Source organism: Diospyros lotus, chromosome 1 (assembly GCF_014633365.1).
Source record: "Diospyros lotus cultivar Yz01 chromosome 1, ASM1463336v1, whole genome shotgun sequence".
NCBI lineage: Eukaryota > Viridiplantae > Streptophyta > Magnoliopsida > Ericales > Ebenaceae > Diospyros > Diospyros lotus.
In genome coordinates, this window is record NC_068338.1 from 30691251 (window position 1) to 30714526 (window position 23276).

Genomic DNA, 23276 nt, shown 5'->3' on the forward strand with positions numbered 1-23276 from the left:
CTTTAGTTTTTCTTTTCCCTGGCTCGCATCGCATGTAACTATCGAGATCGGTCGAGACGGTGATAGCTGGCCAAAGATTCAATTCTTCTATTTGGGTATACAAGAGAGACAGGAGACGGGAATGAAGATGACGGTCAAAGGCAAAAGGAAGGGTAGGTTTGGTCGATTTTTCTTCTATTTTTATTTTTTTCATCTCACATTGTGTGTAACTCACGTATTAATTTAAAGTAGATTATGTAGTCAATAGATATAAATTATAAAGATTAAATATTTAATAGATCAAATTTGAAGTTTAGGATAATGGTAGACTTTTTATGTAAAATTTAAGGGAAAATTTATGGATTTGGCTTATTTTTATTCATTAAAAATATTAAATTGGTTAACAATTTTTTGTCACTCTTCTCATATGTTTACTCTTATCTATCACTTTTATATGTTTATTTTATTAAAAAAATTGAATAAAAAGAACACAAAAGTAAGATTAATCACAAAATCAAAGTTTTGGGTGATGGGTCGCATTCGATCTAAAATGAAAATTACATTACCACTTAAAGTGTTAAAAAAATGAGAATTACGTGACCTTTAAAATAGTGATAATGATTAATATCTTGATTAGTAAGTTAGTCTTTCAACTAAAGGCATGAAAAAAAAATTCCTAACCAAAGGCAGGTATAAGGTCTTCAATTTAAATAGTTTTATTTTATTTTATTTACATATAATTTTCTTTTTATTTAGATGTAAAGTCTTTTAAAAAATTTTAATTTTAGAATGAAGTTTATGTTTGGTTTCGATTTTATAAGGTGGTCATCTCATCATTGTCTTTCGTTAGCTGGTGAGGTGTATTGCCTGACTACTTTGCTCGAGAGCCTCACATAAAAACTTATTGAGAGGGACAAAAATGATAAAAATACCCCCTAACCTGTTTACCTGCAATATCTTCTCTTATTTCTCTTCCCTTCCCATTACTGTTGTCTCCGGCAAACTCTAGCACCTATCGTTGCCTTTCTTGTGTCGCCTCTCGTTGATGTAGTGATAATCGATGTGAGAAAGACGATAGCGAGTGCTTGAACTTGCTGGAGGTGACGGTTATGAAAAGAAGAGAGAGAAAATAAAGAAGATTGCAGGCAAGGAACATTTTTTTCATTTTGACTCCTCTCAATAAGTCTCTCTACGAGGCTCAAACTCTCCAACAACCTGGCTACTTTACCCGAGAGCCTCACATAAAGACTTATCGAGAATGACCAAAATAACAAAAAAACTCTCTTACTTGCTTGCCTGTAACCTTCTCTCTCATTTCTTTCCCTTTCCTATGCTCGTCGCCTCCAACAAGCTCCAGCACTTGCTGCCGTCTTCTGTGCGAGGAAGGCGTGCTAGAGCTTACAACGACAATAAGCTCCAGCGACGGTTGGTGCGAGGAAGGTGAGAGCGAGTGCTAGAGCTTGTTGGGGCGGCAACCTAGGAAAGAGAAAGAGAAGAGATTGAAGATTACAGGCAAGAGAACATTTTTGCCATTCTGATTCCTTGATAAGTCTCTCTACGAAGCTGAGGCTTTCCAGTAAACTAGCATTAACCATTGCCTGTAAAGTTCCTTAGTTGTGGCCCAAACGTATATAATGCTATAGGCTGTAAAGTAATCTCTTGATTACTTTTGGCCCATAAGCTCTCATGATTACGTTTTCTCATTGATTAAAGGTGGTAATGGGTGCACGTTCTTGATGGAAGAACATTGTATAAATCCATGGTTTTGGTCCCTAAGCTTATTATCCATTCTCTTCATCATACACCATCACTTGGGGTGTTTGAGAGCTTGGAATAGCCAATACTAGAACTGAAGAAAACAACAATGGCTGGAGATAACTTTCATTTATTTTTCCCATTAATCTAAATATTATTTTTGGTGTTTGTAGCATGTTAGATCATCTATATATAAATATCTAACAGTTGGTATCAGAGCCATTGTTAGCCCTTGCCATGACATTTTCAATATTTTGAAATTTTTTCCAGCAAGAATATATGTTAACGTTTTGATTAAATCTACATGGTTGTGACATATTTTGATGATTTAAGTTTAGAAATATTTGAGAAGTTGTTTTGTGAGCAATCTACAATTTAAATCATCAATTTTTATGGCTGAAATCATGAGATTTAACTGGGTTTTCAAAACAGGTCAAAATGACCCGGCTGGAGGTTGAAGACGACACTGTACACTGTTGGTGTTTTAATTCAATAGACCTACATTTCATGGGCTGGTGTTTTATTTCAATGGGCTTGTTTTTTTTTCATGGACTCATGTTTTAATTTAACAATTGAGTGAGCTGTTTTAATTAACTATTGGGTTTGCTCTATTATTGAACCTAGACATGGCCAAAATTGAACCGGACCGGCCGGAACCGGCCGAACCGGAACCGGAATCGGAACCGAACTGAACCGGTGAAATTCGGTTCGGTTTCGGTTCAAGGTTCCGCGGTTCCGGTTCCGTGGAACCGGAAAACCCCCCCGCCGTGCCCCCCCTCCCCCAACGGTCCAAAATTGGACCGTTGGCTGCCACCCCCCCAAGCCAATTTTATTAATTTTTTTTTTAATTTTATAATTCCTATCTATATATACCCTTCCCTCCCCCACTCATTTTTCACACTTTCTCTCTCTCTCTCTCTCTCTCAAGTCTCAAGCTATTATTCTCTCAATTTTGTCTCTCATTTAATATTTCAATTTCAATTTCTTCAATCTTCTCATTTTGTTATTTATCAATTTATTCAATTATATTGTTAATTATTTATTACTTGTTACTATATTATTTTATCATTATTATATTTTTTTATTATCATACTTTTTTCAAAAAAATGGCAAGTGAAGGTAGAAATTTTGAAAATGTTGAAAATGTTGAGTTTGAAGCTCAAAATTTTCAAACACAAGAGAGTGAAACTCAACAAAAGGGAGGTGAAAAAATTTCTACTTCTGATATTTTTAATATTCATTTCAAGAAAACACCAAAAGGAGATGGTAAATTTGATGTATCTTGTAATTATTGTAATCAGGTATACAAATTCAAGCAAGGAGGTGGATATAGTACTTTCGCCCGACATTTGCAAACAAAGCACCCGCTCAAGGTTGGATTGAGCCGCGATCAAACACAAATATCCGGGTTTGCTACCTCTTCAAACTCTCCTCAATTATTTCATTATAATGAAGCTAATTGTAGGTCTGATTTAGCTGAAATGGTAGCAATTGATCATTTATCTTTTAGTTTTGGTGAAAAATTAGGTTTTACTCGATTTTGTCAAAACTTTGTTAATCCTAGTTTTAAATCAATTCCTAGAAATACTTTGAAAATGAATTTGTTAAAATTGTTTAAAAACTCAAAAATTGAATTGATAACATATTTTCAAAACAATAATATTAATGTTTCTATTTGTAGTGATCATTGGCAAACTCATTCATATATAGGTATTACTTGTCATTGGGTTGATGAAAATTATGTTTTACAAAAAAGAATTCTTGCGTATCGATGTTTTGATGAAAGTCATAATGCTGAAAATATTTGTAGATTAATTCAACAAATTTTACAAGAATATAGATTAGTTAATAGAATTTTTTCAATTTCTTTTGATAATGCATCGGCTAATACTGCTTCTATTAATGAATTGAAAAGAATTTGCCAACCAAATTTTGGTGGAAGATTTTTTCATGTTAGATGTGCATGCCATGTTTTAAATTTATGTGTTCAAGATGGTATTAAGTCACTTAATTCTTATTTAGATCCAATTAGAAATGTTATTTCTTATATTTGGGTACACCCTCGAACTGCAAAAGCATGGGCACATTTTTGCACCTCCAATGGTCAAACCCCAAAACGTTTTTCAAAAGATGTCCCTACTCGTTGGAACTCAACTTTTAAATTACTTAATCAATCTTTTGAATATAAAGATTTATTGTGTTCTTTTGTAGCAAATTATATTCCACAATATCCTATTTTTCCAACTATGTGGAATGTTTGTAGTTCAATTTTGAATATTTTACGAATTTTTAATGATGCTACTCATACACTTAGTAGTGTTTATAAACCAACTTCACATCAATTTTTAATAGAAGCAATGAATGTGGCCGGTGTATTAATTGAAGGAATTAATGTTGAAGAAATTTGTCATGCTGTTTTAGAAATGAGAGAAAAATGGTTACGTTATTATCAATTTATTCCTGAAATTTCTCTTGTTACTATGGTATTTGATCCTAGGTGTAAATTTGATGGTTTAATTGAGTGTTTGTCTAACTATTATTCGTTGTTAGGATTAGAAAATAATGAAGAAATTGATGTGAATATTATAATTTCTAAGGTTAGAACTTTATGCAATCAATTATATGAAGCATATGTTATTGCTCCTAGTAGTGAATAATCATTTCCATCCATGGCTTCGCATTCCTCTTCCTCCCAACCAATGAAATGGGGTCATAAATTTTTAGATCAAAGGAGGAAAAAACCTAGATCGAGCTCACATTCGGAGCTCGAAACTTATCAAACCACAGTTTTTGAGTTTGGTGATGATACAGGTTTAAATTTTGAAATTTTGGAGTGGTGGAAAAGGCACAAGGAGACATTTCCAACTCTTGCAATTATTGCAAGTCAACTTCTTGCAGTTCCAGCTTCAACTGTAGCCGTTGAACAAACATTCAGTAGTGGAGGCAACATTTTGGACGAAAGAAGATCAAGATTGGCTCCAGAATCATTGGAAGCTCAAGTTTGCCTCGATGATTGGGAAAGAGCTAACATGCGACGTCAAGAAGAACTTATCCATTCATCATCATCTGACGAATGGGTTAATGATGGTTCAACAACGGCGACTTCCGACTCCAATGAAGATGCGTAGGATCCAACTCATCCAAGTCCATATTTTATTTTTTTTCACATTTGTAAAAATTAATTTCTTGTATTACATTTTTGTTGTAATTATTTTTTAATGAAATTAAGTCTAATTCTATTTTTTATTTTTTATTTTTCACATTTGTAAAAATTAATTACTTGTATTACATACTTGTTTAGTTGTTTTAATTATTTTTAATGAAATTATTACTTATATTTCTTCAATTTTTAGTAGTGTTTTTTTATTAAAAATATGGTTGAGAATATTTATATTTACAATTACATTTAACAATTAAAAATCGAAACCAAACCGAACCGAACAACGGAACAAGGACCAAAATTGAATACAACAATATTTAAAAAAAATTAAAAAAATTCGATTTGAACCGGAACCGTTGACCGAACCGGCTCAAACTGTTGACCGAATCGGTCCAAACCGTTGACCGAACTGGCACGAACCGGAACCGGAATTGAACCGTCCCAAACCGCCCTTGGGCGGTTCGGTTCAGGTTCAAAGATTTCTTGAACCGGAACCGGCGGTTCATGAACCGGAACCGGCGGTTCAATTTGAACCTATTTCATTCATGGGCCATTTAATGTTTTAAATATTGGGTTGTATGTTTAATCCATTATTAGGCCTGCAAAATTGAGAATAACTGCTGGCCCATTTCTGTTATAAAAAAAATTTACAGGAACTTTGTGATTATTTGCTTCAACCTATTTGCATGAGTTAAATTTATTCATTCTATATTAATTTATGCAATATGTTGAATAAATTTATTAAAATAATATGTGCATAATATTATGATTTAATTATACAATATTATTTTTATGCATGAGATAACATATTGTGCATAGTTAAATCATGCAATTTAGATTATTTGCATAAAATTTAGTTTTATGCATAATATTTAAATGTCTAGTGATCCATATAATTTTAAATAATTAAGGATTAACCACAACACCCTTAATTAAATAAAATTATATATTTGGGATTACATGAAGATTCATAGACATTAATTGTAATTAATTACACTTAATATAATAAATTTTATCCCACATGAACTTTTATTATATTTATTTATATAATTAATTAGGATAAAATATCAAATTATTCTCATAATATTTCCGCAAGAATTATGAGATAATATATAATTTAATGGTTTTATCATAAAGTTTTTTTTGATAGAATTAATGTACCTATAAATCTTGAATTAAGTACATAATTTGATAATTCTATCATAATAAGCAAATGAATCTGCTTGAATTAAAAATTTAGCCCACATGCAATTTTTATGTCATTAGATTCAATCATGTATGATTTACATTGGTAAAACATATAATTTATTTAATTAGATCTCAAATTTTGACATAAGCATTTATGATATTTATGCAGCTTCATAACTTGCTAATTTCTCTGTTATTCGTTGCTATATTCCTGAATTAACGAGTGATAACTTTAAGATATGGAAGGAGAGAATTCTTCTCCATTTAGGGTGGATGGACATTGATTATGCTATTAGGAAAGACGAGCCACTAGCAATCACTGATACCAGCACTGCAGCGGACATCGCGTTTTATGAACGATGAGAGCGATCTAATCGCCTCAGCGTGATGTTCATTAAGACTAAAATTTTGGTTGGTATACGTGGTTCTGTCGATCAGCATGAAAAGGTCCGGGATTGGCTGAAATCCATTGATGATCAATTCATCACTTCAGATAAGGCACTGGCAAACACCCTAATTATGAAATTCTTATCCTTAAGGCTTACTAGCGTGAAAGGTGTGTGTGAGCACATCATGCAGAAGAGGGACATTGCAGCTCAACTTAAGAAACTCGAGGTTACAATGTTTGATTCCTTTTTGGTGCACTATATCCTGAACACTCTTCCACCACAATACGGGCCATTCAAAATCTCGTAAAACACACATAAGGATAAATGGTCAATCAATGAATTAATAACCATGTGTGTTTAAGAGGGAGGGAGGCTTATGATGGAGCATGGTGAAAATGTAATGTTGACTACAACACAGGGAAAAGGCAAACCTCATGCCAATCATAAGGGAAAAGGTAATATACCACCCCAGGCTAATATCAAGAAGGAGTGCAAGTGTTTCTTCTGTAAAAAGAAGAGACACATGAAGAAGGACTGCACTAAATTCAAGAAATGGATTGAGGATAAAAGTAATCCAACCTCGTTTGTTTGTTATGGATCTAATATGGTTAATGTTAATTTTAACACCTGGTGGATTGACTCTGGTTCTACAATCCATGTTATAAACTCTTTACAGGGTATGCAAAACCTAAGGAAACCAGTGGGAAGTGAGCAAAACATCTTATCTGGAAACAAAATGGGCTCACATGTGGAGGCTATAGGGATGTGTGTTTTGACTTTAAGTAATGGTTTTGTTTTAAAATTGAAAAGGACCTTCTATGTTTCAAGTTTTTCATAAAACTTGATTTCAGTTTTCAGACTTGTACCTTTGGGATATTCCTTAAATTTTTCAAACACATCATTCAGTTTATTTTATCATACGAATTGTGTTGGGAATGGTATTTTGTTTGATGGTCTTTATCTTATTAATTTACAAGACAATGCCACTTACAATTCAATGCATGTTCATACTGGTACTAAATGGTGTATTATTAATGAGGACTCCTCTTCATTATGGTATCGGAGATTAGGATATATCTCCATAGAGAGAATTAAAAGATTAATGAATGATGGGGTACTTAGTTGTAATACCCCAAGAGCCCAGAGAAGAGTAGTATATATCGAGGATAAGTAAGAAAGGAAACAACACCAGTTGGATACCTTTTGGGCTGAATGCAGGCAAGGAACTCCCAAGTTAAGCGTGCTTGACCAGGGAAATCCAAAGATGGGTGACCCTCCTGGGAAGTTCACGTAGGCCCATTAGGGTAAGTTGTTTCGGTCCTTCCTATCGCTCGATGCGAGATGTTACAGGTGGTATCAGAGTCGACCCCCGAGCCTCTGAGCCCGGTGGTAAGGCAAACCTCAGCAAGGACGCTGAGTCCCTAAGGGGGGTGCGTGTAGGCACCTTAGGCAAATTCCACAACGACCATGCAAATTGGGGAGATTTGGGACCAGTTGTAAGGTCGCATGACGAGGACGTCATGTGCTCAAGGGGGAGAGAATGTAATACCTCAAGAGCCCAGAGAAGAGTAGTATATATCGAGGATAAGTAAGGAAGAAAACAACACCAGCTGGATATCTTTTGGGCTGAATGCAGGCAATGAACTCCCAAGTTAAGCGTGCTTGACTTGGAGAAATCCAAAGATGAGTGACCCATCTGGGAAGTTCGCGTAGGCCGATTAAGGTAAGTTGTTCCGATCATTCCTATTGTTCGATGCGGGATGTTACATTAGTTGTAATACCCCATATTGCAAAATGTCAAGTAAGTTCAAGGAACTGAAAATCAATTTGAGAATTTATTTAACTAATTGCCGAATTAGACAAATGGAGTACCCCGGACCCTAGATAGCCAAGGAAAATAATATGGTAATGACGAGTAATACGAGTTATGATTTTAGGCATCAAAAGAAGTTGGATCAGGAATAATTTTCAGTACAACTATCTACCAGGTTGAGAAAATCGAATGAACGTAAGGGATGTAATACTTGAGGTTTTTAGATTTAGATACTTGAAGAAATAGAATGTTTTAAGGGATTGTGGATGTTTAGAGATAAAAGTTCAATTTTTGAGCCAGAGGCAAAATTGTAATTTTTGATGTTCGGGTAAAAATGTAATTTACCTAAAAATTAGGGGCATTAGCGTAATTAGTCTATTTTTCAAGGACTAAAATGCAAATAAAAATTAGCCCGGGGACCATGTTGAAAAGGGTCTAAGTGTAATTATCCAAAAGTTCAGGCCAAAATATAATTTTTGAAACCTTTTTACTAGGTGCGTTTGGGAGATTCAAGAAAAGCTTCATAAATGACTTTAGAGATAAGGATTAAGTCTCATGATAACGTTAGAGATAAGATGAAGCCTTATGATAACGTTAGAAATAAGATGAAAGCTAATGATGACTCTAAGGATAAGATTTGGATAAGATTTGATTGGATATGATTTTGTTGGATATGATTTGATTTGGATAAAAATTTGATTTGAATAAGATTTGATTCGGATAACAATGATTGCAGAATATCTTAGAAGATTTGGTAATGATTTTATAATATCTTAGAAGATTTAGAATGATTGCAGAATATCTTAGAAGATTTGATAATAATTATATAATATCTTGGAAGATTTACAATTATTGCAGAAGATCTTAGAAGATTTGGAATGATTGAAAAGATTTTGGAAAATTTGAAATGATTGCAAAATATATGTTTCTTGGTGGCTAAGTTTCCAAAACCTATAAATAGAGGTTCATGGCTAAAGGTTTCTCATTCGAAATTGTGAGAAGTTCGTGCTAGACAAGAGTGCTTTGGTTTAGTGGATAGAGGGCTTTTTAAGCATACACGAAGCATCACATGCGTAGAGCACTTGGGCAGCACGTGAGGGCATGTAAGAAGGTGGTTTGGTCAAAATACTTGAGGAGTTGCACAAAAATCGAGGTTCGACACAAGATTTGAGGCGTTTGAGGTGAGTGTTTGCCCCCAAAACTTGATTTGTTGTGCTTGTTCTATCTAAACATGTGGAGATTTCATGCAAAATGGCTTTGTGCATTGAAACGGTAACCGGTGACGGTTGGTTTTATGAAGGAGGTTCATCCCTAAACGTTTTGAACTTGTGCATTGCATTTTATAAAATGTTGTTTATATGATGCTTTGAATTGTGAAATGTGACATTGTCTTGCGTTTTTGTGTACGTATGAAATGTCAGCCTCGGATGTTGTCTGGATAGTGTAGCCATAATTCTCTAAGGACGTGACGGAATAAAAGGGGTATCTGATGCTGGTATGCATGTCAGGATAACCGCATTGGTTTCCGTGCCAGATCGTTTGGTCAGGGAAGTTGCACTAGGACAGCCAGGTGGTCCATACTGTGTTGTTCATGTGGGATGTCAGTCTAGGATGTTGTCTGGATAGTGTAGTTGTAATTCTCCAAGGGCATGGCGGAATAATAGGGGTATCTGATGCTAGTGTGCATGTCAAGATAACTGCCTTGGTTTTCGTGTCAGGCCGTTTGGCCAGGGAAGTTGCACTAGGATGACTAGGTGGTCCATGTGAAATTTTGGAGTTGGGATTATATGGTGTTTCCTGGATTCTTAAGGTGGCAACATAATCTGGTGAGATGTGTTGGCAGCCCCATTTAAGCTAGAATCGCGTCGTGTCGTCGAGTTGATATGATGGCGTAGCTTTTAGAGAGATTGCTCTTTTCCCGTGGTAGGGTTAAACGCTGGGGATTCTCTTGGGCTAGGGCTTACCGGGTGTATTGGTTTATTTCATGTCTTGTATTCATTCATGAAAAATGTGTTTTGAACTCTCACTTAGATGATTCATCATCTAATTTGGACTATATCCCTAGAATATTCAAACGTTCCAAGTAAAGGCAGCGGTGCGAAAGGAAAGAGAATTGCCGAGGAGTGACGACGATTAGTTGATAGCTTGTAATATGTCGCTTTCAATAATGTTGTTTATTTTGAGGACGTCTTGTAAATGTTGGTTTGACTTTATATTATAAATAAAGTGGTTTCGGTTATGACCTGTTAAGGTTTCGATCTAGTTTTCGTATTTGTGTTGGTGAACCTATCTTAGTTTATTGATGGTTCATAGTTGATATACTGAGAAGGTGTAACGGGATCTTCGGGGAATGGTTTTTGTGATGGGTTTTTATTTGGAAAAAATTTATATCCCCGGAATCTCACGTTACCTAACACTCTAAAGAAGTGAGGTGTTACATTAGTACTTTAGATTTTACTAATTTTGAAACTTGTGTGGACTGCATTAAGGGAAAACAAACCAACAAGTCTAAGAAATGTGCCAATAAGAGTTCAAACATATTAGAAATCATACATACTGATATATGTAGTCTAGAGATGGAATCACATGGTCAGAAATATTTCATCACCTTTATTGATGACTACTCACGATATATGTATCTCTACTTGCTTCATAATAAAAACGAAGCATTAAACATCTTTAAGGTATTTAAGGTTGAAGTAGAAAAACAATGTGGAAAATAAATAAAAATCATGAAAATAAATAAAAATCGTGAGATCAGACAGATGTGAAGAATATTACGGTAGATACACTCATGATGGACAAACACCTGGTCCGTTCACTAAGTTTCTTTAAGAGCATTGAATAGTTGCTCAATACACCATGCTTGGTTCAGCAGACCGAAATGGTGTGGCAGAAAGAAGAAATCGACATTATTGGACATGGTACGAAAGTATGCTTAGCAACTCCAGTCTTCCTAAATCATTGTGGACTGAATCACTAAAGAAGATTGTGTATATATTAAACCGGGTTCCAACCAAGGATATTCCAAAGATGCCCTTTGAATTATGGAAAGGTTAGAAATTGAGTTTGCGACATATGCACATTTGGGAATGCCCGTCTGAAATGAGAATTTATAATCCGCAAGAGAAGAAGTTGGACTCGAGGACCATTAGTGGGTTTTTAGTTGGATATATTGAAAGGTCTAAGGGATACAAATTTTATTATCCATTTCATAGCACTAGGATTGTGGAATCAAGAAATGCTAAGTTTCTTGAGAATGACTTGATCGATGGGAGAGATCAAATCAGGAACAATGTTCCCGAACATGATCATTTAGAACCTCAACCTTCCACCTTAGGTGATAGATTGATTATAGTTCACAACACCCCTCAAGTTCCAACTGGTGTTGAACAACCAATCAATGAAATTCCACAAGCTGCTGACAACATTCTTGTGGATCCAGTGGTTTAGTAATTACTAGCACCTCCTGAACAACCAGTTGAATCACAAGCTTTTTAGGAAGATGTTGATATAATATTAAGGAGATCCACTAGAACTAGGAGGTCAGCAATTCCTAGTGATTATATAGTGTACCTACAAGAATCTGACATTGAGGTCGAAAATGATCCCAAGTCATTTTCTCAGGCTATGAGTTACAAAGAGTCAGAATTATGGTATAATGCTATGAAGGAAGAGATGAGTTCTATGAAGAGTAATGAAGTCTGGGATCTTGTTGAGTTGTCTCATGATGCAAAAATCATTAGCTGTAAATGGGTCTTTAAGACTAAAAATGACTCAGTAGGTAACATTAAGAGATACAAGGTAAGACTCGTTGCTAAGGGATTCACTCAGAAGGAAGGAATCGATTATACAGAGACCTTTTCTCCGGTATCTAAGAAATATTAACTGTCCATTATTTTGGCATCAATAGCAGATTTTGATCTTAAGTTGTAATAAATGGATGTGAAAATAGCTTTTCTTAATGGAGACCTAGAGGAGGAGGTTTATATGGAACAACCTGAAGGATTCCTTTCTAGTGATGGTGAGCATTTGGTTTGCAAGTTAAAGAAATCCAAATACGGTCTAAAACAAGCATCCCGTCAATGATTTTTTAGATTTCATGGAGTAATTTCTTCATTTGAATTTTTTGAGAACCCCATGGATTAATGTATATACCAAAAGGTTAGTGAGAGTAAGATTTGTTTTTTTGTTTTATATGTGGATGACATTTTGCTTGCAGCCAATGATAAGAGTTTTCTACATGAGGTAAATCAATTCCTCTCTAAAAATTTTGATATGAAGGATATGGGTGTATAATTTGTCTCTAAAAATTGTAATCTAGGTGTGTATATAGTTTCCAAGGTGAGCTAGTGTAGAAATATTGGTGAAATTATTTTAGTGGAACCCCAAGGGTGGTTAGACCTTGGAAGAGTGGACTAGGTGTATGTAAAGACACCGAACCATTATAAATTATCTTGTGCCTCATTGTATTTATTTTTGTTATATCTTGTGGTTTACATTTATTATTAATCTCAAATATAATTTATTATATTTATCAAATATATATTTTTTATAAAATCATTAATCGAGAATATTTATTAAAATTGAGAAAAATTTTAATCATTCAATTCACCACCTCTTAAGGGACCAACAAAACGTGTTAAAGGAAAGAAAGTGGTCGTTGAGCATGTTAATACTGAGTTGATGATCGTTGATAATTTGATTGAGCATGTTAGTACTAAGTTGATGATCGCTGATCATTTGACTAAAGGCATGCCACCATTAAAATTCAAGGATCATGTAGACAAAATGAGACTTGGTTCCACTATGTAATTGTATACATTTAGTATATGAATGAAACTCTTATTTATTATGATATTTTTTCACATTCATGTGCACCTTAATTTATTTGAGAAAACACATCTATATAGGACCAAGAATGAACATAAGGTTTATTCATTAAGTAATGTTGCCACATGAAGTATAATTTTTGAGAAACTGAATGCATTGTAATACATGGAAGGTAATACTCATTGTTAGAAGACTTACCGCTATGATTCATATATTTATTTCTTGAGAAATGACAATCAATGAGATTAAGTTAAGACATCAAGTTATACATTTGGACCAAGTGGGAGAATGTAAAGTTCCTTAATTGTGGCCCAAACTTATATAATGGTTATAGGCTGTAAAGTAACCTCTTGATTACTTTTGGCCCATATGCTCTTATGATTATGTTTTCTCATTGATTGAAGGTGGTAATGGATGCGCATTCTTGATGGAAGAACGTTGTATAAATCCATGGTTTTGGTCCCTAAGTTTATTATCCATTTTCTTCATCATACACCATCACTTGGGGTGTTTGAGAGCTTGAAAGAGCCAATACTAATACTGAAGAAAACGACAATGGGTGGAAGTAACTTGTATTTTTTTTCGCATTAATCTAAATGTTATTTTTGGTGTTTGTAGTATGTTAGATTATCTATATATATATAACATTGCCCACATGGCAGTTGGCACAGTATCGGTGACCTGGCCTGCACAAAGCCAAACACTCATATTGCAGTGAAGAAGAAGACCCGTTCCCAAAATTATGTAGTGTTTCCATGCCTGCCTCCATATATCATTTCTCTATCTTTCTCAACTTCAGCCTTTTCCAACTTCTTCAATAACCGGCTGCCCAGATGCCATCCATCAGAAGCCGACATGCATGTTTGCACCTTCTTGTTGATGAATCTCTTCGAGAACATGGAAACAACGTGCCGACCTGCCGGGGGGTTTCTCCCGTTCTTCGTCCTCTTTCAATTTCCTGTCCAACTTTCCAATTTCTTTTCTTATTTTCCATCATCAGTTGCAAACCCTTCGGACTGAAACAGAGCTTCAATAGGCAAGCCCTACTCTTGCAGTGATGATAGGGTTTCTTCAATATATCCATATATGTATGTATATGTTGGAAGTGTGTGTGTGTGTGGTTTTTATTTTTATTTTTCTTTCTTGCTTGGCCCCCCAAGTTCTTCTAGATTGGCTTGGTCTCTAAGTTTCCTTCATTGCTAAGTCGATGGGGTGCCTATATATATTGGTTGTGTTGGCTCATTTTTGGGTGTGAAGTTTTCCATTCCTCCATAAGCTTTCACGTTTTTCTCTCCTCTCAAGTTTTGTCTTTCATCTCAAGTTTTCTTCACTGAGAGTAAGCCCGTCTTGAGTTCTGCTAGCTCCAATTGTTCATGGTTGCCGTTCACCGGAGATTTCGTTTCATCATACTAAGACAGTTGTCGTAGTTTGCTTGTCGCCGGTGCAGTGCGCTAACTGTCTTCAAGATAATGTAAAATGCGACTCAACCTACTTCTATTCCTGCCTTCTCCACATTTCATAAGTTTTGTTCATGTTTTTTTGTCATTCCAGCTACGAGCGTTGCTGTTCAACAGTTTTCCCTACTTTGTTGTTCGGTCTGGTAACATCTGCTATTGTTCGCCTGTTGTTGTTATTTATAAGTTCGAGTTGTTGCTATTTAGAAGTTTCTATTACTGTTTATATCCGTATTCAGCTGTTGTGGTCTGAAGTTAAATATTGTAATTTATATTTTTTGTTCTGTAGTGGGTTAGAATTGATATTCTTGTATCAAGCAAGTTATTTCTATATTATATATGCATCTATACTATCTGTATTCCTAACGGTATAGATATGTCTATATATGTCTGTTGGCCGCAAGGCACAATTAAAAAACAAAAAAATTAGAATGCAACAGAAAATGGAACAAAAAGATCTTTCATTGCTGCGACAATTTTGAGAGAAGTTAAAAGAAAATCAAGCTGGTTCGCGGCTGCTCGTGTTGTTGATAATGTTAGTAGAAGAACAGAACTAAAGCAAGCAGAAGTGGAATATATATAATATAGGGTGAAGGCTGCTAGCTGGTGGTCTGGTGTTTGGCGGCGGACCTGCAGGTGCTTCTTCTCCGGTGGTCGAGGTCGACAGAGGGCTCTTCTGCTATTGCAAGCGACGGTTCTATGGTTGCTGCTACACACAGGAGTCTTCTCCCTCCTATAATAATGATGGATTTCGTTCTCTCTTTGGGTCTTCCCGCGATGCAGGCTTTCAAATAAACAATGTGATGTGTGCAGCGAGTTTGCACATCCTATGTTTTCTTCCTTCAACTTAGCTGCTGCTCGATGAAGAAAGGACCAGCAGCTGTTGCCGCTGCCATGGGCAAACCGAAGAGCGTATGCCATTGCCGGAACTGGGAGAAGAGAAGCAAAGGACCCACGGATCCATGAAAAGTTTGCCATTATATAATTAGTTTTAATATTTTCCACCCGAAAACACATGAGCAGTTAACGGGAGACATTGACTGATAATAACAGCCTCATAAAATGGGAACAAAATATGAAACTTCATTCTATTATTGAGAATTTTTTTTTAAAAAAAAAAAAATTGATTGAAAGAAAGAGGATTCTGGGTTGAAACCCGATGGATTGCTATCATAATAAGAGATAATGAATGGAGTAGAGAGTGTCAAATTTGGCTGCATTTCATTAACAATGTAATGTAAATGTAGTACTCATTCCTCATCAATTAGATGAAGAATCTATACAAATACAGAGGCCAGGCCAGCGACTCCATCCAAGCCTCATCCACACAACGTTGAATTCGTAGAAATCGGAATTGCATCAACAAATGTTCCAGGAGAATCAAAAGAATGATCATCAATCAACAAGAAACCCAAACTCAAGTGATCAGAATCGAGCGCAACGAGAAGGCAAACCAGTCTCGTGATCCACCGCCACCACCTCCGAAGGGCTGCATCCGATCACGTCCTGCCCTAGCTTCGCTCCGGCAGCCTTGAGCCCCTTCAGGGACACCGCCTGGTTGAACAGGTTCAGCGACGGCAGTTTTGAAGCCGGGGGCAGCTTCCCGCCGGGCAACAAAGCCCTGAAATCTTCCTTCAGCAGCGGCACCTCGAAATCGGACTTGTTGTGATTCAGGACATTGTCTTTAGCAGCGATGTGAGCCCCTGGCTCCATGTGATTGGTCGAAAAGCTCGCCTGATTGGGGAAATTCGGATACAGACTGACATAGCCTCTGAGATACATCATATCGATCAAGAATTTCTTCCAGGAAGCCTGCCATCCGTTTGTTCTGGACTTAGGGATTTGGACTGGATTCTGCTTGGCATCTTCGGTGAATCTCATGTTCATGTAGACGTAGAATTCTCTCCATTGCTTGGGGAAGAAGACTGCTCCCCAGCTGCAGGGCAGCTGGTGGAGATAAGGCGTGTTTGGATGGATGAGTTTGAAGAACTCCGTGGGGTTCCATTTAGGCCTCTCCTTCACCACCTCCACCAAACGGGGCGTGTAGAGGGCGATGGAGGCGAGCTCGGGGAGGGAGACTTGGGGATCATAGTGGTAGGCTAAGAGGGCATATTTGATCCAGAGGTAGTAGTAAGGGGAGACTTCAATGTCATCTTCTAGGAGAAGGCCATAGTCATCGTCGGATGAAGGGTACCAACTCTCGCTGACGGCACGAATTAAGCCTCCCTGGATGATTCGTCGCCTCAGGGTTTTGGGGCCGTGAGCCCAATTGAACGAGCTAACGAGTTTTATGGTTGCCTCATCGACCTTGCTGTCGATGTTGAAGGTGATGGGGACTTCATCCCCGAGATAGTACGCATTGCTAAGGGAATTGAGAAGCCTTGTCAATGAATGCGCGCGGTTTTGGGTGATTATGTTGATGGATATCCTCATTCTGTTCCAGTCTGAATTCCACAAATTGAGGGTGATTAGAGACTTAAAAAGAGTAGTATACAGAGGTTTTGAGTAATTTTGAAGTGAGGCTTACTTGGCAATGCTGTGGACCGGAGATCAGCCATCCAAAGAACCTTTGGCACAGAAGGGATTGGCAGAAGAACCAGGGTTGAGCTGTTTGAAGCTGCCTCTAATGCCGTCTTCAAAGCTTTCTTCACGTGAGGATCGATATCGGAAACAGCGACAACGACACTTGGATTGTGGATTTTGATCAGCCCTTTCATGCTGGAGTACACAGCTTGAACCACGGGCACCTCAGAATCCGAGATTCCTGAAAGAGCACCCACTCCCATGTCGAATATCTTGAACCTTCTCTCTTTGCAGACTGCCTTTGGCCAGTTCAAGGCTGTGGCAGCGTCTTCACAAGGGCAGAAATGGCCTCCAGAGACGGCAATATAGGCCTTCTTGCCAACCGTGGACCTGAACTTGTCGAGGAGGGGGCTGAGAGCTTTGACTTCTTCAATAGAGTGGGCGTAGAAGAGTGCATCTATTTTTTGAGGATACATTGCAGCCCACTGCGTGACATAGCCTGAGGAGAGGGCTTTCCACCATTGGTCATCCCGGACTTGAACAATGTCTTTGAAGATTACAGTTGTTTCAGACACATAAGCAAGCCGGTGTTCGCTATCTCCCCAGGTTTCTTTGTCCTTAGGATCAACAGGTAGAGCAAATGAGCCGGCATTTCTGTATTTCTGAAGCTGATAGCTGCAAGTTTCACGATTAATTTCAACCGTTAGAAAGCTGAAATCAGGCCGCCGAAAAATCAAACCAAGAGGAAAGCAGTTTTCAATTGACAAAAACACTCTTACGTTTTATCCTAGTGAAACAACATTAGTTGATATCACCCTTTTAGGAAAGCCACATTCCTTGGAAAAGTATTAAAGGTGTTACGTCTAAAGAGGAGATTAGTTAACTTCTTAATTACTAGCTAATTTGACGAATGATGATCTGTAATTATCTTCCATGAAAACCAGCAAAATATAAAAGAAGTTTTGATTCTCATGAACACACCTTAGGTGCAGATCTTCACCAGTCATGAATGTGAAGGGCGTCTCAAGGAAAAGTGTCTTGACAATCTCTGCAGATAGAAACCATGAGCTAGAAAGAAAATCCACCTGCACAATCCTATCGACAGTGATGTCGTAGGCAGGATCAGGCAAATAGAGCCCTGCCTCTTTTGATCGAAATTTTCTATAGCTCGGGAATGTGAAATCCTTCTGTCTGAAAGGCAGAATCCTTCCTATGCTGCCCAAAACAGAGTTCTTGTACTTGTCCGTCCCGGCTACGTGTGACAAAATCTGTAACATCTTCCTCCCTGGTATCATATCATCATCGAGGATATACACAAGATCGGCCTCTGTTTGCAAGGCCATTTGGAACCTTCCGTAGTACTTGAAGTCGTAGCTTGAGCTAATGAAACTTATTCTCGAGTCGTTGTAGCTGTCCACAATCCTCTTGAGGGAGAGCTCATTTGGGCTGCCAAACGAAAGCACCCAAACATGATGGAAAGGGAGGGTCTGGTGAAGCAAAGAGTCAAGCTGTGCACACAACGTTTTTCTCTTGAAATGGTTCAGAATCACGGTAACTTTTGGTTTGTTCTGGCCTCTCAAATCCCACTTAGACTTCATTGCCATGAGCTCAGAAAGGGTCTCAGTGCCAAAGGACTTGTTCTGGAACTGCAGCACCTCATCATAGAGCTCCCTCTTGAATTTGATCATCACAGCATCATTAGACTTCTTCTGCTGGAAATCTATCTTCTCCTGCTCACAAACTTCAGCTGGATTGAACCTAGCAAGGGGAGGAATCTCAGCTTGGATGATCGAAGAGGATTCTTGGTATCGTCTCACTACGTGTGCTGGGATAATGAATTCCTTCCATTGATGCGCTATTCTTGTAGCCCATGAAAAGTCTGGTTTTGTTCTTAGATCGATACTTGGGCTCATGTAATACAAAAGGAATGTCGCGTAAACTGCAAAGCCGAATTGAAGACAAGTGAGCACTGTGACAAGTCTGGCTGAGGCACTCTTTTGTGCTTTCACCTTGACCTTTCCCCCAACAATGTCACTTAGCATCCCTTCCAAATAATCCCCACTTCTTGAAGAGGGACTCTTGATAAAAGCCATTTCCCAAATATAAGAACAATGGCACTTCTTACCTGCAAGATGTTGCAAAAGCACATAATAAACATGAAATCAAAATTAGTTCCAAATAGTACAGTTCCAATTCAAAAACTCACCAATTAAAGCAAGAGCCTTTTTTCAGTTCTTTTGAAAAACCAGATTAAGGAAAGGAATGGCATTCGAATGAGGAGAAGTGTGATTTTTCGTCGAGTTGGAAGAGTAAACTATACAAACTTGTTAGGCTTATAATTATTTATACAAGCTAGGGTGAAGGCAGTGAAGTGCTTTTGAAGGAGATCACCACGAGAAATGCAGGAAAGGTCACATGGAGTTAACCCCTATGATTATAAAACAAAGGGTTTATTTAGGCGTTATATTCACTTCTTCTTTTACAATTTCTCACTCCATTAAAGGCCGGCCTTATGGCCTTGTTGCGTTGAATGCGGGCTGCCCCTGCGTTTTTGGCACTTCTATCCTCTATAAAATAAACCCATATTTTCTCTCTATTTAAGTTTCAATAGAAAAATAAAAATTCCTGCAAATGGAAGACATCTACTTAAGGACAAGAAATATGAAAGGGAAAAAAGAAAAGAAAAGAAAAAAAAACAGAAGAAAATCAACTGAATACTGCTATCTGTAACTCTACTTTGAACTATATACATATAATGCTAATATCATTAATTAGTAACTGAAATGATCATATATAATTATTTGGAAAATGCTAGGCGGGTGGCAGCACACCATTGGGTGTGCTGCTCTCTCATGAGAGGAGGCAGCACACCCAATAGTGTGCTGCCACCTAGGCGGCATGACTGATGAGAGTCATGCCGCCTAGTATCACTCATAATTCCCAATTAGTGATATGAATCATCATTACAGTTTGGCAAAATGAAAAAATACTCAAAGGGATTCAAGAATTCAGACTACAGAATCTTACAAATACCATATCATATTTTCAGTACTTGAAGAGAACTCAAAGTCCATGGCCAGATCCAATAAACACAATAATCTAATTTAAAATTCAATTTTGTCAAACCCAAATTCCAAGAACAAGAGCCTTCAACTAATAAAGAAGCCCAACAAAGTAGAGAAAAAAATACAAGTACAAAGAATGTGCAGGAAAGGAATACAAGACAGAAAGTCAAACTCACAATCTTGATAATAAAGAACTCCAGGAGTGACTCTTCCCGTCTTCTGCAAATCAACCTGAAGCTATCCTTCAAGCTTATTCAGTACAGTTCAAGAATAGAACAAGCCGCGTAGAGTTGTGCAGAAGGCAAAAGCGCTTAGGCTAAAGATTGAGGGCATGATATTTAAGCACCCAATTGAAGAAAAAGAAAAGTTAGGAAGGGTTGACTTTGGCATTGTAGATTTGTGTATGCATGGACGCATGAACTCTAGAGCCATCTGTGCTAATGCCTTTTGGCCAAACTTTTGCAAGTTGAGTGCAGGGAAGAAGAAGACTAGATTTTGCTGGAATTCAAAAATGGTTTGGTGCCTTTTAATTTGAAGAAATAATGAAGTGGGAATACGAAAACGTGTTAGATAGATTTGTGTTCTTGGCTCTTCTTTGTTGGTCAAGTCATGTTAATTTACAGGGCACATAGCACTAGTGTCGCAGAAGAAAATCTGTAGAGTTTCAACTTCATTAGGAAAACTTAGTACTCTCATGCATGGTAATTATTGTTTTGCATGTTTGGCTAGCAAGAAATTAAAGTGACAAACAAGGAAACTAATTAATATTTTCAGATTATCATGAGGTTAATTTCAGTGAGGGTTTAACTGGAATATATAACTATAACATGGGCTTTCCTAATTAAACCTTTGCCACTGATTAATATTTTGGACGATCAAGAATGATCTGCTTTCATGTTTCATTCACATAAATTGAGGCTTAATTTCTGTCTGCATTAACTTGAGAAAATGGCAATACCCACATGAAGCCGACCTCGTTTACTTGAAGAATAATCATAGAAAATAAAAAAAAAAAGGAAGAAAAAAAAAAAAGGATTTTCAGTAAGAATATGATCTTTTTTTTAACTTACAGAAAAAAAACAGAAAAAAAAACATTATATTCTCATGTCAACCATCAATTTTTAACATAAATCTCATTTTTTTAAAAATATTCTAACGTAAGACAAGAAAGTAGTTAACTTTCTTGATTGGATTGGGTGTAACAAGGAAGGAATCCTTCAGTATTTGCCCTCCTCTCTCTCTCTCTCTCTCTCTCTCTCTCTCTCTCTCTCTATATATATATATATATATATAGGGGTGAACAAAAGTTCGATTAAACCGAACTAATATAATCAAATCGAAAAATTTGGTTCGGTTAATCATAAAATGCGATTCGATTCAGTTATATTTTTCTTTAAAAATCAGTTATTCAGTTCGGTTCGGTTATTTTGATAAAAATACTCAAAAATCAAACCAAATTGAACGTGTAACAAATAGGTGAACCGAACTGGCCACACTGCCCCCCATACGAACCGAACTGACCGCCCCCCCTCACGCACGCGGGCGCGACACCCCATTTCGTCTTCTCTCTCTCTCTCTATCTCTCGCGTCTTCTCTTCTCTTTGAGTTCTGGCGATGGCGATGGCGAAGACGAAGACTCTTTTCGAGTTCGAGTCTTTACAGATCTGGCGATGGAGAAGACGAAGATGAAGGCTTTTCGATGGCGATGGCGAAGACAAAGAGGAAGGCTCTCTGATGGAGATGGCGAAGACGAAGGCTCTTGCCTCTTCGATGCTTCGTAGATCAGCACTGGCCGCCCACAAATCTTGCAATGGCGAAGACGAAGACGAAGGCTCTTTGATGCTTCGTAGATCAGCACTAGCCGAAGGCTCTTCGTCTTCATCTCTTCTCTCTCCCTCCACTATCCGTTGTCGTCGCCAATGGCGAAGAAGAAGATGAAGGCCGAAGACGAAGACGACGCCAATGATTTTTCGGTAAGTTTTCCGTCTACTTCTCTTTTACATTAAAAGTTTGAAACTTAGATATACTAAAATATTAATCCAACTATTATATGCTTTTAATTTTTGGGTATGTGGGTCATCGTGATTGGGGGAATCCGATAATCAGTTCTGATAATCGGAATCGCCGGTCGGCTAGGTGGCCAGTAGCAACAGCAAGGTTGTTCTCTTGGTTATTTTGTGTTCCAGTTCGGTTATTCGGTTAGCACGGTTTAGGTTTCGGTTAGTTCGGTTTCGATTAGGTTAGTCGGTCAGTTCGGTTCGATTATTGCATATGGTTTGGTTCATAATTTTTGGCTGATTCAATTTGATTATAAGAAATTACTCACCCCTATGTGTGTTTGTTTCAATGACAGCATGCATATATTCTCTCTCTTCTTGTCTCTCTGTCCAACCAGTCATGCATGTTGTCTGAACCCTAAGAAAGTGAGAAGAAGATGGAGATAACTAGATGACGGAACATGAGTTGTTCTGCCGATCATCAATCTGTCGACGGAATTAACATATACCATATATATATATATCACACCCCCGCGCACACAGAGACAGAGAGGGCTAGATTTTCATCGCGCATTTATGATGATTGAAACGAGACAGTGTGAGCCTGCATGGAGCAATCACAAATGGAAAAATTAATAATCTTAAATATTAATTTATCATATCATACCCATGATTCGTTCAAGGAATTTGTCTAATTAATCTCGTCTTGGGTGCCACAAGAAATACTTAACTCTTCACATTAATTCCAAATCATATATGATTTTTAAGGGAATATATATATATAAAATCCAAGTAATTATTAACAAACTCCGGGCCGGGGGTTATTATCTAGAAATAGAATTTTTGAGTGACAAAAGTACAATAAATCTTTTCACTTAACCAGTAATGATTAACGTAATGATTAATTATATATAGACCATACATATATATATATATATATTATAGTAGCTTTTTCTACCAACTACAAGAAAATTATAACATAATAGTCCATAGCCTATTTGGTAATATATTATCTTTTTTATTCTATATTTTACTTTTAAGAATGAAGATGAGATGAGAGTTTAGATCACGAAATTTTATTAATTTTTTGAATTACAAAAGTATTTATAATAGTTTTTGA

At 37.0% G+C, this 23276-nt stretch overlaps 1 protein-coding gene across 2 annotated transcripts; it reads right to left on the reverse strand.

Moving 5' to 3' along the window:
- Positions 1–15659: 15659 nt before the first annotated feature.
- On the reverse strand, positions 15660–20466 carry LOC127797550 (uncharacterized). 2 transcript variants are annotated; one of them, XM_052330546.1, is made up of 4 exons: positions 19301–19405; positions 18076–19219; positions 17099–17769; positions 15660–17015 (listed from the first exon to the last, which is right to left on the reverse strand). In XM_052330546.1, exons 2-4 carry the CDS (start codon positions 19185–19187, stop codon positions 15997–15999), a joined length of 2802 nt encoding a protein of 933 aa, XP_052186506.1. In that variant the 5' UTR covers positions 19188–19219; positions 19301–19405; the 3' UTR covers positions 15660–15996. The 2 variants fall into 2 exon arrangements, with proteins under 2 accessions (XP_052186506.1, XP_052186516.1); XM_052330556.1 differs by lacking the exon at positions 19301–19405 and adding an exon at positions 20336–20466 and having other exon boundaries at positions 15661–17015.
- Between the last annotated feature and the right edge of the window lie 2810 nt (positions 20467–23276).